The 14,043-nt window shown below is 37.0% G+C and overlaps 1 protein-coding gene across 4 annotated transcripts in view; it reads left to right on the forward strand.

The window, feature by feature from the left end:
• ZRANB1 (zinc finger RANBP2-type containing 1) overlaps positions 1-14,043 on the forward strand; it is a 67,867-nt gene that overhangs the window by 35,787 nt on the left and 18,037 nt on the right. For 3 of the 4 annotated variants that reach the window (XM_087432817.1, XM_087432818.1, XM_087432819.1), the window contains 2 exons: positions 9,071-9,258; positions 13,684-13,837. In XM_087432817.1, the coding sequence (XP_087288943.1) occupies positions 9,071-9,258; positions 13,684-13,837 (342 nt within the window). Of the gene's footprint in view, positions 1-4,993; positions 5,116-9,070; positions 9,259-13,683; positions 13,838-14,043 lie in introns of all 4 variants that reach the window. The other variant, XM_014794059.2, reaches the window with a different exon arrangement.

Raw genomic sequence — 14,043 nt, forward strand, 5'->3', positions numbered from 1 at the left:
AGAATTTTAAAACCTGTGCATTGAACACCACATGCCTTGGACCTAGATTTTCCAGTTGTTAGTACTTGGCCACATTTGCTCTCTCTTCCTCTCTGTCTCTATTTGTCTCCTTCTGTATGAGTTTTTCCTGAACCGTTTGAGAGTTAGCTGCAGGTGTCACTACAGTTTGTCCCTAAATACTTCAGTATGTATGTCTAAAAACAAAGATGTTTCCCTACATCACACAATATAATTATCCAGAAAACTTAATATTTGAAGTCCATATTCAGTTTCACTAATAGCTATTGCTCCAACCCCATTCAGTCAAGGATTATACATTTTATTTAGTTGTTTTATCTCTTTAGTCTCCTCTAATCTAAACAGTGCCTCAGGTGGTTTTTGTTTTTGTTTTTTTATTTACTCTTTCATGATGATAACATTTTCAAAGAGTCCAGGCCATTTGTTTTACAAAGTGATCCTCAATTTGGATATGATTAGATTAAATGTAAACATTTAACTTTTGGGGGGGAGGAATACTACATAGGTGATATTATTTGAAGCAGCATGTCTACTATCTTTGAATAATGTCCTTGTATCATTTTTTTCTTAAAATTTATTTTAACTGTGATAAAATATACTTAAAAAAATGTGCTGTCTTAATCATGTTTAAGTGTACAGCTTAGTGGCATCAAGAACATCCACATTGTTGTGCAGCCATCACCACTATACATCTCCAGAGCTTTTCCCATCTTGCAAAACTGAAACTCTGTATCCATTAACAATAACTTCACTTTCCCCCCTTTCCCAGCCCCTGGCAACCACCATTCTTGTTTCTGGCTCTATGCGTTTGACTATTCTAGGGACCTTATATAAATGGAATAATACAGTATTTGCCCCTTTATGAATGGCTTACTTCATTTAGTGTAATGTCTTCAACGTTCATCTGTGTACATGTGTGAGAATTTCCTTCCTTTTTAAGATTGAATATTCCATTGTATGTATGTACCACATTTTGTTTATCCATTCATCAATCGATGGACATATCAGTATTTCTTATTTTATCAAATTTAGACATTATGTACTGACTTCCTGTAACAGTATATGAGGGTTTAGTTCATTTTTAAATAGTAAAAGCAGAGCATACTCATTGTAGAATATTTCAGAGACAAGAAAAGCTATGAGAAAAAAGAAAAAGTTTATAGTATCACTGTCTAGAGGAAATCGGTCATCTTTTTGTGTATTTTCAGTTTTTTTTACCATCTATTTATTTTTATGTAATTGAAATTATATATTTTTTGTTGATCTTTGTGTTTTGAAGTAATTAAAATGTTTTCATCTTTTTAAAAATGAATGTGTAATATGACATTGAGTTACTGTACTTGAAGTTAATCTATCCCTTATTATTAAGCCTTTTAGGTTATTAAATGGGGTTATAGGATCATATGATATAAACATGTTAAAGGTACTTTATGCATATTGGTAAATTGCTACCTGGAAGGACTATACCAGTTATATTCCCATTGTCAGTATAAGGATGTAGCTATATTTTTGCTAGTGTTTGTTATTAAGGGAGGCATGCTCTCATTTGATTAGTCATTTGTATTTTTCTCTGTGAATTGTTGATTCACATCTTTGTCCATTTTCCTTTGTGATTTTATCAAGTTATGTGAAGTGTATATAAATATAAATAATATATAAATATTATATATAAAATATATAAAACATATACAAATACCAATCATATTTGTTGCAAATTTTCTTTCCCTTTTTTTGTGGGGAGAGTTATACCAGTAACATTTTATCTTTGTTATTTTACACAGTTTTTTGGATTGAACTAAGGATTAAAGTATTTTTCCAAATAATTTCCCTTAATAGGATTTATTAAATAAATTTTTTATCCATTGATTTGGGTGGTTCTGTCATATGTGAAATGATTCTACATCATTTGTCTTGAGACTCTTGATTTTGTTTTTTACATCAGTATCACACTTCTGCTTAAATAATTACAGCTTTATTTATTTATTTATTTATTTATTTATTTTTATTGCAGTAACATTGGTTTATAACATTGCAAAAATTTCAGGTGTACATCATTGTACTTCTATTTCTGCATGGACTACATCATGTTCACCACCAAAATACTAATTACAACCCATCACCACACACATGTACCGAATTATCCCTTTCACCCTCCACCCTCCCCCCTTCCCCTCTGGTAACCACCAATCCAATCTCTGTCCCTATGTGTTTGTTTATTGTTGTTAATTAATTACAGCTTTATTAGATGTTTAAAAATCTGATAAGGCAAATGTCCATCATATTCCACCCTCCCATTGCTTTTCAAAATTATCTTAGTTTTTACCTTTTCTTTGTTTGTTTGTCCATTCAGTTATGCATTCAGAGATTCATTGAATGTGCTCCCGAGCACTGGGAGAGAAGTCATGGCTCTCAATGAGCTTGTGGTCTGGTGGAGGAAAACATAATTCAACAAGTCAATATGGTGTGATAAGTTTGGTAGAGAAAGTATCTGGTGCTAGAGGAGTATATACCCTAATCTTATTTGGGGATTTGGAGAGGGCTTTCAGGAAGAAGTGACCTAACCCAAAATCTTAGAGAGAGGAAGAGGGAAGAATGTTTCTGTCAGAGGGAATTGCATGTGTTAAGACCTCAGAGTTAAGAGAGCACAGCCTGTCCAAGAATCTGAAAGTTAGCAGGGTTAGAGTATAGAATGGGAGCTGTGAGAGAAAAACTTCAGGGTAATGCTGGACCTTTCAAGGCCTGTTAATCTGGCTGAGGATTTAGCTCTTAACCTAAGGGCAATGGTAAACGTTTGGAAGGAGTCTGCCTTAATCAGATTTGTGGTTTAGGAAGATCACTCTGCTCATAGCCTAGAGACTAGATTGGGAGGGGGCAGCACTGGAGGCAAGCCGACCACTTAGGAGGAAGTTAAAGTGATCCAGGTCTGAAAGAGTGCAGTCTTGACGTAGGATAGAGGCAGTGGATATGGGGTAAGGATGATGGATTTGAGAGAGACTTTAAAGGTAGGGTTGACAGAACTTGGAAGAATTGGTATTGGGGCTGAGGAGAGAGAGAGTCAAGAAAGATATTCAGATTTTTGGTTTGGACGCTTGGGTTGGATAGCAGTATCATTTTTCCTAAATGTAGGAGATGTGAAGTTCAGTTTTAGACATGATGTAGTGAGGGTGTCTAATGGGTTGTTGGATATGGGCCTGAAACTTTTGGGGAGAATCTGCCACTCAGCTTATGTGGGTACTTGTCAGGCCATGAGTGTTTATTGAAGCTGTGGAACCTTTTCTTGCAGTGGCAAATTATAGCGACTTGCTTGTTTTGTGCTTCTACCTGGGGACCTCATCAAGATGGACTAAGTAACTTTTTAACGTTTCTTCCAATTTGATGATTGTCTTAATTCTACCAGAGTATTTTTGATTAGAAGAATTATGTGGATATAATATGAACAGTATAAAATTACGGTATGTCATGGGAGTTTTTCCTTTTATACTCCTCCCTCCCCTTTTAAAATGTTCATTTACCCTCTAGCTTTCTCACTTGTGGAAGAGAGTGGGCTAGACTATTCAGTCCCTCCAGGCCTACCTAAAATAGTATAATTCTAAAAATCTAAAATTTGGTTTCAAATTCAGCCAGGATAACTTGACAGTGTAGCACATGAAAGTTTTACTTGAAGTCAGAAAAACTTTTGGGACTTTATTTCAGTGGTGAATGTGGTTTTGACATACACTGTTTTATATGACTGGAACCCTAGATTTTTAAGAACCTTAAAATCCCCACAGTTAACTCTTTTGGCATTATTTTAAGTCACCTTTGTAATTTGAACTCTCATTCATCTTCTTTAACCCATTAACATTGGTTCTCTTCTCTGATCACCTTCCCAAAGATAACTTTGTGATATGTTCCTTTAAATCCTTTCCATCATGCTTTCAGCAATAATTCTTCCCACGTGGCAAGATCTTCTTTCTCATGAAGGTAACTGTCAATTTAGATATTTTTTCATGAGTTTGGGGATTTATATTTCCACAGCAGTTGGGTTGTCAACAGTCTGATCAAAGATGTAAGGAGGTAAGAGCGCCAAAGTATAAACTATATTTGGCATAGTTTGTCATGATTAATAACAGAACATTTAAAGGCCTTAATTAGAGATTATTTTGACTTCCCTATCGTTGAATCTTTTATTTTTCTGAAGAGGATGTTTTCATAATGAAGTGAATTTATTGAATGAATTAATAGAAGCTTATCTTGATGTAGTGTAAATTAGATTAAATTTAAGAATTTATTTCTGATTTGTGATTTTTACCTCTTTTGGTTTTTTTTTTTTTTTTTAAAGATTTTATTTATTTATTTTTTCCCCCCAAAGCCCCAGTAGATAGTTGTATGTCATAGCTGCACATCCTTCCAGTTGCTGTATGTGGGACGCGGCCCCAGCACGGCCGGAGAAGTGGTGCGCGCCCGGGATCCGAACCCGGGCCGCCAGCAGCAGAGCGCATGCACTTAACCGCTAAGCCACGGGGCCGACCCTCTTTTGGTTTTTTTGAAAGGTTATTGTTCTATAGCACTATTCTAGGAATAGAAATGGTAAATTTTAACTTGTTCCCGTTGGTTATTATGTGAAAATGCATCTAGGAAGTGATTTGTTTGGTGTTACTATTTTTAGGATTGCCACTGGGCTTGTGCCTACTTAAAGATACGCTTAAAAATATTGAAGTCAATTTTATTTAAAAAGCAGCTCATGCTTGAGTATTGAAAGAGATTGCTGTGAATGTCTAAGCCAAGTTAGTGATTGAACTATAGCGAAATTGTTAAGAGTATAAAGAAAAAGTATTACTGGGTGGTATAGTTTTATGCAAAACCAGTTAAATGAATTAAACTCTGGGTAGAGGGAAACTACCCAGACATCGTAGCCAGCCACATCTGCATCTTTCTACTGACCCTGGTAAAGGATTCTGAACATTACCACTTAAAACTAACTTTTCTCTTTAAGGGTTCCTGAAATTGTGCCAGCTGACTCCAAGTCCACCCTGACCCCACAGCATAAACCATGCTGTGATGTCACAGCTACCATAGAACTCCAGGGTAGTGTTGAGCTGGCCCATGTGGGCTCAGGTAAGTCCTGGCTTTTTTTTTACCATTTGGCATTCTTTTCAAAGTTAGTTCCCATTATGATCTTATGTCATAAAAGAAAATAAGGCAAAACTTTGAAAACTGTGCCATATATGGGGGAAAAAAATAAGTCTGTTTTCTAAACATCTATGAGCCAGCTCCATATTCTAACCAACGGAGTTCCATAGTAGCTGTGAAGTCCCCGGTGAGTTGTGACCTGTGGCTTCAAAATACGTTACATTCTACTTCTGGCCCAGCTTACAGAACAATATGAGCCTTTTTTTTTTTTTTTTCAACTTTGTAGTTTGTAATATATAATATAGTAGCTTTCATTTTCTTGTAGGTCTTCATGTTTTTTAAAGTATGTTAACACTTTTCCTTTATCTGATTATGCACCACTACTTAGCTAGTTGTGTATTTCAATGTATGGTGATACTGCAGGTTAGTTTTATAAAGTTCGCCTTCTCAGAGTACCTTCTGCTGTCCTTTTAGTTTGCCTTCATAGCATGGAGGAGGAAGGGTCAGAACGTGTAATACACGTAAATTTTCAAAAAAATGTATGAGGAGAAAGATGCTTCAGTGATTCTTGGAGGGTTTGTGAGATGTCATTAACCTAGAAAGCACATGTATATCACCTCTTTCTCTTCTGCTGGATCTTTTGTTTTTTCCTGGTCTTTGTTGCATTAAGTGAGATATTACCCCTTACATTTATATTTGCTCTCTTTTCCTACTTACCAACTCTTCTACTTTCTTCCTACTTTTCTTTTATCCTCTAATATTAAAAGGTGGTAAAATGTATTGTTATGTGAAGAACTCAAAGACATTTTGTAAGTTGTTTTACATATAATCTGATGCATTTTTTACTCCTAAGTAGAAAACACGTGGTGGCTAAAAACTCTAAACTCTCTGAGTATGGGCCAAATTCTTTTAAACCCTATGTTTACAATGAAAACCCGTCTGTCAAGAAACTGTCTAAACTTTAATCAATAGCTCTCCTTAAGCAATGTGTAAAGAAGATAATACCAAAAATTTGGGCAGTTCAGTGACATTCTTATGAAATTTGATTTGTAATTAAATTTACTCATTTTTGTAGCTGAAAACTCACCAGTAACTGAAACTGTGAGCTCTTAATTATAGTTAATGAAAAGAATGGAATTATATATTCCCAAAACATTAGACAGTGAAGTATTTTTATTTAAATACTACTTTGTGCCTATACTTTATGTTTTTCATGTTCTGGAAAGTTTGGAGAATTTTATGCTGTGAAGAATAGAGAACATCATCTCGATTCTGTTCATCCTCATTTTCTACCCTGCTGTATTTATTCCATGCTAGGGAGCGGACAGCGTCCCCTGTCTGCAGTTTAACGCAGGGCTTGGGGTGGGGGAGGTAATTAAGTGTTTTTGGTGTTTTGGGTTAGGTTAAATAGAAATCCTATGTGTGTGTGTTTGTGTGTGTATGTGTGTGTATATCAGCTTTACTGAGATATAATTCACATACCATGCAACTCACCATTTGAAGTTCTGTTTTCTTAAAAAAGACTTAATTTGAAGGCAGACTGGGTAACATTGTAAATCCTAATTCCAAAGCACAGTTTGCTAACTTTGTTGTGCTGTTTGGTCTGTACCCCTCCCCGCTTTGATTGTGCTAATTAGTTTCTAATTACAGAAATCCCTCAGAAACATTAGGAAATGAATTCTTAAGCAAGAATTTCTAAGATGAGATTCTTCCAGACGTCAGCTATGTGGTGAGTTAGCTAAAAATAGTGAAAACAGTGATTTGGAAGATCCCTTCTTTCTCCAACCAAAAGAACAGAGTTAGTTGGTGTTTAGCTTTAGATCACCTCATCTTTGTCTTTGGGAAACAAAAAACACACACATACACCTACATGTACATACACTGTGCAGGTCTTCCTCTTGATCTTTTCAGGTAACTTAATTAGACTTTTTGGTCCTTCGTTTGCTTTTGGAAGTGCTTAGAACATTTCTTATGTCATACACAGAAATTTTGTAAGTATATATTTTTTAAGTTAAAGCTAAAAACTGTAAAGGGTGCAGTGATACTGCATGCACCTGGAAAAAGTTTAGCTTTGATAGGGCTGAAGTGAAAAGTAGTTGCCTTCATAAGGAAATACTATATACACAAAAGGGAATGGAGTAGTGCATTTCAGTTCTAAAAAAATAAACTACGTTTAAATTATTCGAAAAGTTATGAGCCCTACTAGATTCTCATCTGTTCATTAAAACAAGTTAAGCAGAAATTTTAGAGGTCTTGATGTACTTGACTCTTTAGCCATAGATTTGTTTTTATTTTAAGTAATACTTTTCTGTGTCTATTCTTAAGGCTTGTCCTTTTGAGAAGATTGATCCTCCTTGTCTCATGCCAGCCGTATTACGTTTTAGCCTTGATGACTTATCCAGGGCTTGTAAAGGTGTTTTGAAGCCCTTTATGTGTTGGAGGTGGGGGTTACTTAGTTATTTATATTTATATTGAGGAAAGTATTAACCTACATTGCTGTGGAAATAAAAATTCCTATAAGAAGGTATTCTCATTTGATACCATGGATTCTTAACCTGGAAAAGTGTATGTGTCTAGGGCAGGGGATCATTTTTCTGGGGAGAGGATCTAGATTTGCAGAAAGGATCTTTGACCCCAGAGGTTGAAAACTTTTGCAGCTGTGAACCAAGGCTCATTTGTAAGAGTGGCCTTTTATGGCTTACAAATGTGATGAAAAAGGACTGTTTTGAGTATAGGGCTCATGTTTTTACTCTCTTTGTGTTTTTCACATTGCCTAGTGTAGTGATATGCATGTCATGGGTATTCAGTGAATATGGGAATTAAATTATTTTAAAGCTTCTGTTATTTTTAATAACTGGGGGAAATTGTTGCATTGTACTAATCTGTTATACTCTAAGGAATAGCTCTTATTTATCTAATTCCTAATTTAAAAAGGCAATTAAAAATACTTTTTTTTAAAGTGCACTTGAGTATTTTTAGCTAGTATTAGAATTTTACCCTACAAACAAATTTTTCCTGATGTAACTTAGGAAACACTTAAAATTATTTGGTCCTACAGTCTTGAGGGGGGTGTGTGTGTTTTAACACTATTTCTGGTAAATTTGAAGCTAACCTACACCTTCATTTTTTGCCAAGGCTATTTGTTTATTATCCATAGATGTACTATACTGCTTAGTAAATAGGATTACTATCTTAGCCTAACATTAATTTGTGTTAAGAGTAGTAACGTGGTTCAGTGGGAATGGAAAGTTCTTTATGGATTTGGAAAAAGTGATACTTGTTTTCTCTCTCCACCCCCCAACTGATTTGTAATGTTTTTAGCATATTTTTGTTTGAAATCATCTGGTTTAAGTTTTGCTGTATTAATAATTCTTAATGGATGTAAAGAAGACTTGGCTATGAGAGATTCTGAAACCAAAATATTGCTAACTTTTACTTGCATTGAAAATGGTTTTTATTGCTCTAAATTGTTTCAGAGCTAAACGGCAACATGGAAGAACTCAGCATTTGTTTTGATTCAGCTTTAAAAATGCAGCGTAAAGGGCAAAAGCAACCCACCGCCAATGGGAACACTTCCTTGTCTCCTTGGTTTCTGCAGAGTCAGGACCGGAACAGGAGCTTAGTGTCTTCTGTGAAGTCTAGTTTCTTATACTAGATTACCAAGCTTTGATCCAATTAATATAGTCTAATAATTCCTTTAAACCCCACCAGAGCATGGAGCCAGCGCTGAGGTGAAGGTGAGTACCTAACTAGGCAATTCTAGTTCTGGAATGAAATTAAAGGGATAGGAATACCTAATTTTTCTTATTTTCTTTAGGACATTTAAATGATGCCCCAGGATCCAGGAAGCACAGAGAAACACTTAGAGTGAATGCTACAGGTTTATGTTTTTTGAAGGAAAATAGAATTAAACTCTTTTCTATCTTGATGCTTGTTTTAGGGGTTGTAGAAGGTGATTTAGCTGCTATAGAAGCATACAAGTCATCGGGAGGGGACATTGCACGTCAGCTCACTGCAGATGAAGTGCGCTTGCTGAACCGTCCTTCTGCTTTTGATGTTGGCTATACTCTGGTACATCTGGCTATACGTTTTCAGAGGCAGGATATGCTGGCAATATTGCTTACGGAGGTGAGTGTGCATTTTGGTTAAACATTCTTTTATGTGAAGGAAATGTGTTCTTTAGTTTTCATTTTTGGTGTTAGAATGTTTCTCCAAACAGTTCTTAAATGTTTTAGATTGTTCTACCCCCTTTTAAAAGTCATATTAAATTTAAGAGACTTAAACAGTATATAATTTTTGAGGGGTCTATGCTTTTAAAACAGGACGTTTTGCCACAATATGTGAATCATATGTTTGATTAAAAAAAGCTGAGATGTATCTGTCATTCATTAATTCATTTATTCACTCACTGACAGTGCTAGGCAGTGTGCTAAAAAGGGATATAATTGTGAAGACATTGGCTCCTCCTTCAGTGAATCTCCCGAAAAGTAGAGAAATAAACAGGTAATTCTGTACACAGTGTGCTCTCATAGATGTAAGTGCGAGGGGCTGTGGGAGAGCTTGAGAAAGTGATTTGAGGTATCTTATCTAGAGTAGGTATCATTGTAGCTGAGATCTGAAGAAGGAGTAGGAATTAGCCTCATAAAGTTGGTGTAGGAGAGAAAGGAGTTGAGGAAATCATTTATTCAGAGGCCAGGGTGATGGTATTTGTGGTGAATTCAGGAACTTGTGAGTAACTCAGCATGGTTGTGAAGGCGATTGGGACTGAGAGGGGATGTGTGAGAGATAAGCAGGGGATGCCTTATGAAGGATCTTCTAGGCCAAAGAATTGGAAGATTATTCTGGGGTCAGTAAAAAGGCTTTGAAAAGTGTTAGGTAGAGGGGCAGGGGAGTGATGAGATCAGAGTGTGTTTTGGCTGCTGTGGATTGGAGAGGGGCAAGTCTGGTTAGGAGCGCACTGCAGTGATGCTGGCGAGAACTCTGCCCGTACAGTACTGGCAATGGAAATGGAAAGAAGTGGGCTGGTTTGAGATGATGGCAATGTAGTCAGGATTAAGTGGATAGATTGGATATGAGGAGTAATGGTGAGATGGAGTCAAGGTTGATTCTGAGGTGTCTGGCCTAGATAACTAGTAGATATTACAAATGATAGAGGTTGCAAATGAATTATCAGGATGCGACTATATTATCCAGACAATTTTTTTAATCATAAGAGAAATAAGGTAAAAGTGCAGAGAGTCAGATCAGCTGTGGATTCAAATTTTGTCAGTATACATCTTCTGTGTGTGCTTATGCATATTTGCATATTCAAATTCACCAATATTTGGGAACCATAGTGAACAAAGCACTAGGCGTGGGGGTGATTAAGAAATATGAAGGTTAGATGAAAGTGTCATTGAGATGGGTAGCCATTGTGTTCGGTTTGGTAAGAGTCCAGTGACGTCAGGGGCATTTGGTAGACTCATAGGAAGGGGAGGGCTTGAAAGACAGCTGAGATGAAAACAAAGGGCAGTATAAGGGAGAAGGAAACTGAAAAGCAGCACTGTGATTAGAGGGACCAGAGTTCTGCAGTGTGGGATGGGACAGTTAGAGGCAGTTTCTGTAGTGTCTGAGGTGTGGCTACAGTTGTGTTGTGGATTCAGAAGGGTCAGCATGTAGAGTTAAAGTTGCTGGTGATGGCAGGAGACAGGATAGAGAAGGCAGCTGTGAACCAAAGCTCAAGTCTTTAGGTTCCCCTCACCTGGTAGAGGACTATGAGAAGATTCTGGAGGGGCTGGCCTAAGTCACCAACCTCCTAAGAGCAATCTGGGGACTAACAGTGGGAAGATAGTAGAACCCCAGTGTATTTCTTATTTACTGCTGTGTAACAAATCACCTCAAAATTCAGCAGCTTAAGATAACAAACACTTCTTATCTCACATAGTTTCTGAGGGTGAGGGTGCAGCTTAGCTGAATGGTTTTGGCTCAAGGTCTCATGAGGTTACAGTTAATTTGCCAGGGGTGCAGTTGTCAAAAGGCTTGACTGAGGCTAGAGAATCTGGTTCTAAGCACACTCACGTGGATGTGGGCAGAAGTTTCAAATCCTTGTCGTGGGAGCCCCTCCATAGGGATGATCATGACGTGGCAGCTGGTTTCACCTAGAATAAGTGATCCGAGAGAGGGAGAGAGAATGATCCAAATGGAAGCTGCAGTGTCTTTTATATATAGCCCAATTTAGGAAGTGACATACCATCGTTTTTGCCACATTCTGTAGAATGTGTAGATCAACGCTGATACAACATGGGAGAGGTGGAAGGAGGGATTGTTTAGGGGAAGAAAAAAATTGGTAATGGAATATAGTCTCAATAGATAGGCAGTCCAAAGGACAGAATTGAAGGGGCCAATAGGGAGACTGGAAAGGGGGAGAGCGTGAGTCCGGATTAAGAGATGTGTCTGTAGAGAGCACGGAGCCAAGTACTTTTGGAATGAGAAAAGGAGATCATTATATTCTGGGGATATGTAGCTGGGACAGGGGTTTTAATTGGATTTTAGGTCATGGACTCTGTTGGTAGTCTGGTGGAACCTATGGACTCCTTTTCAAAATACGGTTTTTACGGGGCCGGCCCTGTGGCTTAGTGGTTAAGTGCGCCCGCTCCGCTGCTGGCGGCCCGGGTTCGGATCCCGGGTGCGCACCGACGCACCGCTTCTCCAGCCATGCTGAGGCTGCGTCCCACATACAGCAACTAGAAGGATGTGCAGCTATGACATAGAACAATCTACTGGGGCTTTGGAGGGAAAAAATAAATAAATAAAATCTTTAAAAAAAAAAAATACGGTTTTTAAATGCATAAAATAAAAATAAATAGGATTACAGAGGAAATCAGTTGTATTAAAATATAGTTATCAGAATATTAAATCAAATTTGTGATAAATAAGAAAATGGATGTTAAATATAGGCAAGAGGCTAGTGAAAATGAAGAATTTAAATTTAATTAAAATTCCCATTCAGGTTCACAGACCGTTCCCAAGTTCATGGGCCCTAAGTTAAGAACTACTAGCCTAAGGGAGATGGTTGAGAATCATAAGGTTGAAGAGGCTAGAAGATGAGAGGCAGGCTTAAGGATGGTGGCAGAAGGAGGAAGCTTGGAGGCCATTCACCAGCTATAAGGTTTCTCTTGGAGTGTTTGCAGTATCCAGGTTTCTGTGTAAGTTATTTTTGGGAAAAATCTTCCCAAGTTTTTGGAAAGAGGCTGAGGGCTAGCAGATTTAAATAAACTATTTTTGAATTTACTTTTGGGATCCATTTTCACACTGTTAATTGAGAAATAGTCAATTATATTCTGAAAATATTTAATATTTGGTTTTCCATAATTTGGTGTCACTTAAAGATTAAGTTCATGGAGTTAAGATGTAGGGAGAATTACATCCTTACTGGTAATCTTGGCCAGTAAACTTTAGTAGAATTGGATTTTCATGTAGGGGTTTTCAGAATAGGACGTCTAATGGTTGTGTTGGGTATGCAGGGTTTTTGAAACACTGTTTACTTACCTTAGTAGCAGTTACAGTTAAGTTGTCTACTTGTATTATGAGATCACATTATCAGTAAAACTTATTCTTTGAGAGGGTTTATTGGAGGATCTGCTGCTCCAAACCCTGTTTGTGACTGGAAGCCTGCATCCAGGAAAGTCTCAGAGAACAGAGCTAACTGGCTCACTCAGGGTTCACACCAGACTCATTTCCTCTCTAGCAGATACTCACCTTTGACTTTAGAATTCTCTGTACACAGATTTCTTGAGCTCCACAAATGGAATACAACTTAAATGTAAGATAATATCTTTGCATTGTTTGTTGCTATTCATTATTTAAAAAGGAAAGTTCTAGCCATTTCCTTGCTTAGAGGTTCTCTCTGGTAGTGCCCACTACACCAGCGCTCATGTTTCATTCCTATCACGCTATGCTTCAAAGGTTTGTTGTCTGTTCTATACTTGGAGAAGCCAAATGCTTTTTTAAAAATTCAGAGTTGTAACAAATAGGGAGGGATTTGAGGTCAGTGGAAGTAACCCTTTAAAAATATCATGCTTTCTTTATTCCAAGCCAGAGTACTTGAAATATTCTTAACAGAGCGTGAGAAGAATGTTTTTACTTTCCTCTTTCGCTGAGCTGGAATTCCCTGTTTTTTAAGAATGTTTTTTATTGGGAGCATGATGCTTAAGTCTTATTTAGGTTGTTTTCTGTTCTCCCTCCCTCTTCTATCGTGAACCTTTGCGAACAACACCATTTTACATACATTTTTATATGCATCTTTGTGTATTTCCTTGGGATAAATTCCTAAGAAGAAGAATTTCTGAGTCAGAGGGTAAAGCATTTTTATGGCTGTTTTCCTGGAAAGTTGTACTGATATATGCTTCCACTGGTGAGGAAATAATACCCAATACCCAGTATATTTTAAAATTGAAAAAAAAAGACAACACTTTGAGTTACTGGGAAATTTTAGTAATTTCTTTTAAATCCTGTTGTTTTCTGCTTTTGTTGATGATAAACGAGATGCCGAGGAAAGTTTCTTTTGTATTTAAGGTGTCTCAACAAGCAGCAAAGTGTATTCCAGCAATGGTGTGTCCTGAACTGACAGAGCAAATCCGACGAGAGATAGCTGCCTCTCTTCATCAGAGGAAGGGGGATTTTGCTTGCTATTTTCTGACTGACCTTGTAACATTTACGTTGCCAGCAGGTAACTCCAAATTTCAATGTGAAAAGAAATTTCTACTTCATTATAATTTTTTTTACGTCTGATTGAAAATGTTTCTGTTAGAATGCAGATAATGTAGCTACTAATATGTGTATCTTAAATTACTTGACTACCCTATTTATACTGAAAGTGACCCGTACAAAGGTTTTAGATTGAGGAGGAAGACTAGTAGTAACTGACTTCTTCGT

The sequence above is a fragment of the Ceratotherium simum genome, chromosome 6 (assembly GCF_057802395.1).
Source record: "Ceratotherium simum simum isolate JZ-2026a chromosome 6, ASM5780239v1, whole genome shotgun sequence".
Taxonomy (NCBI): domain Eukaryota; kingdom Metazoa; phylum Chordata; class Mammalia; order Perissodactyla; family Rhinocerotidae; genus Ceratotherium; species Ceratotherium simum.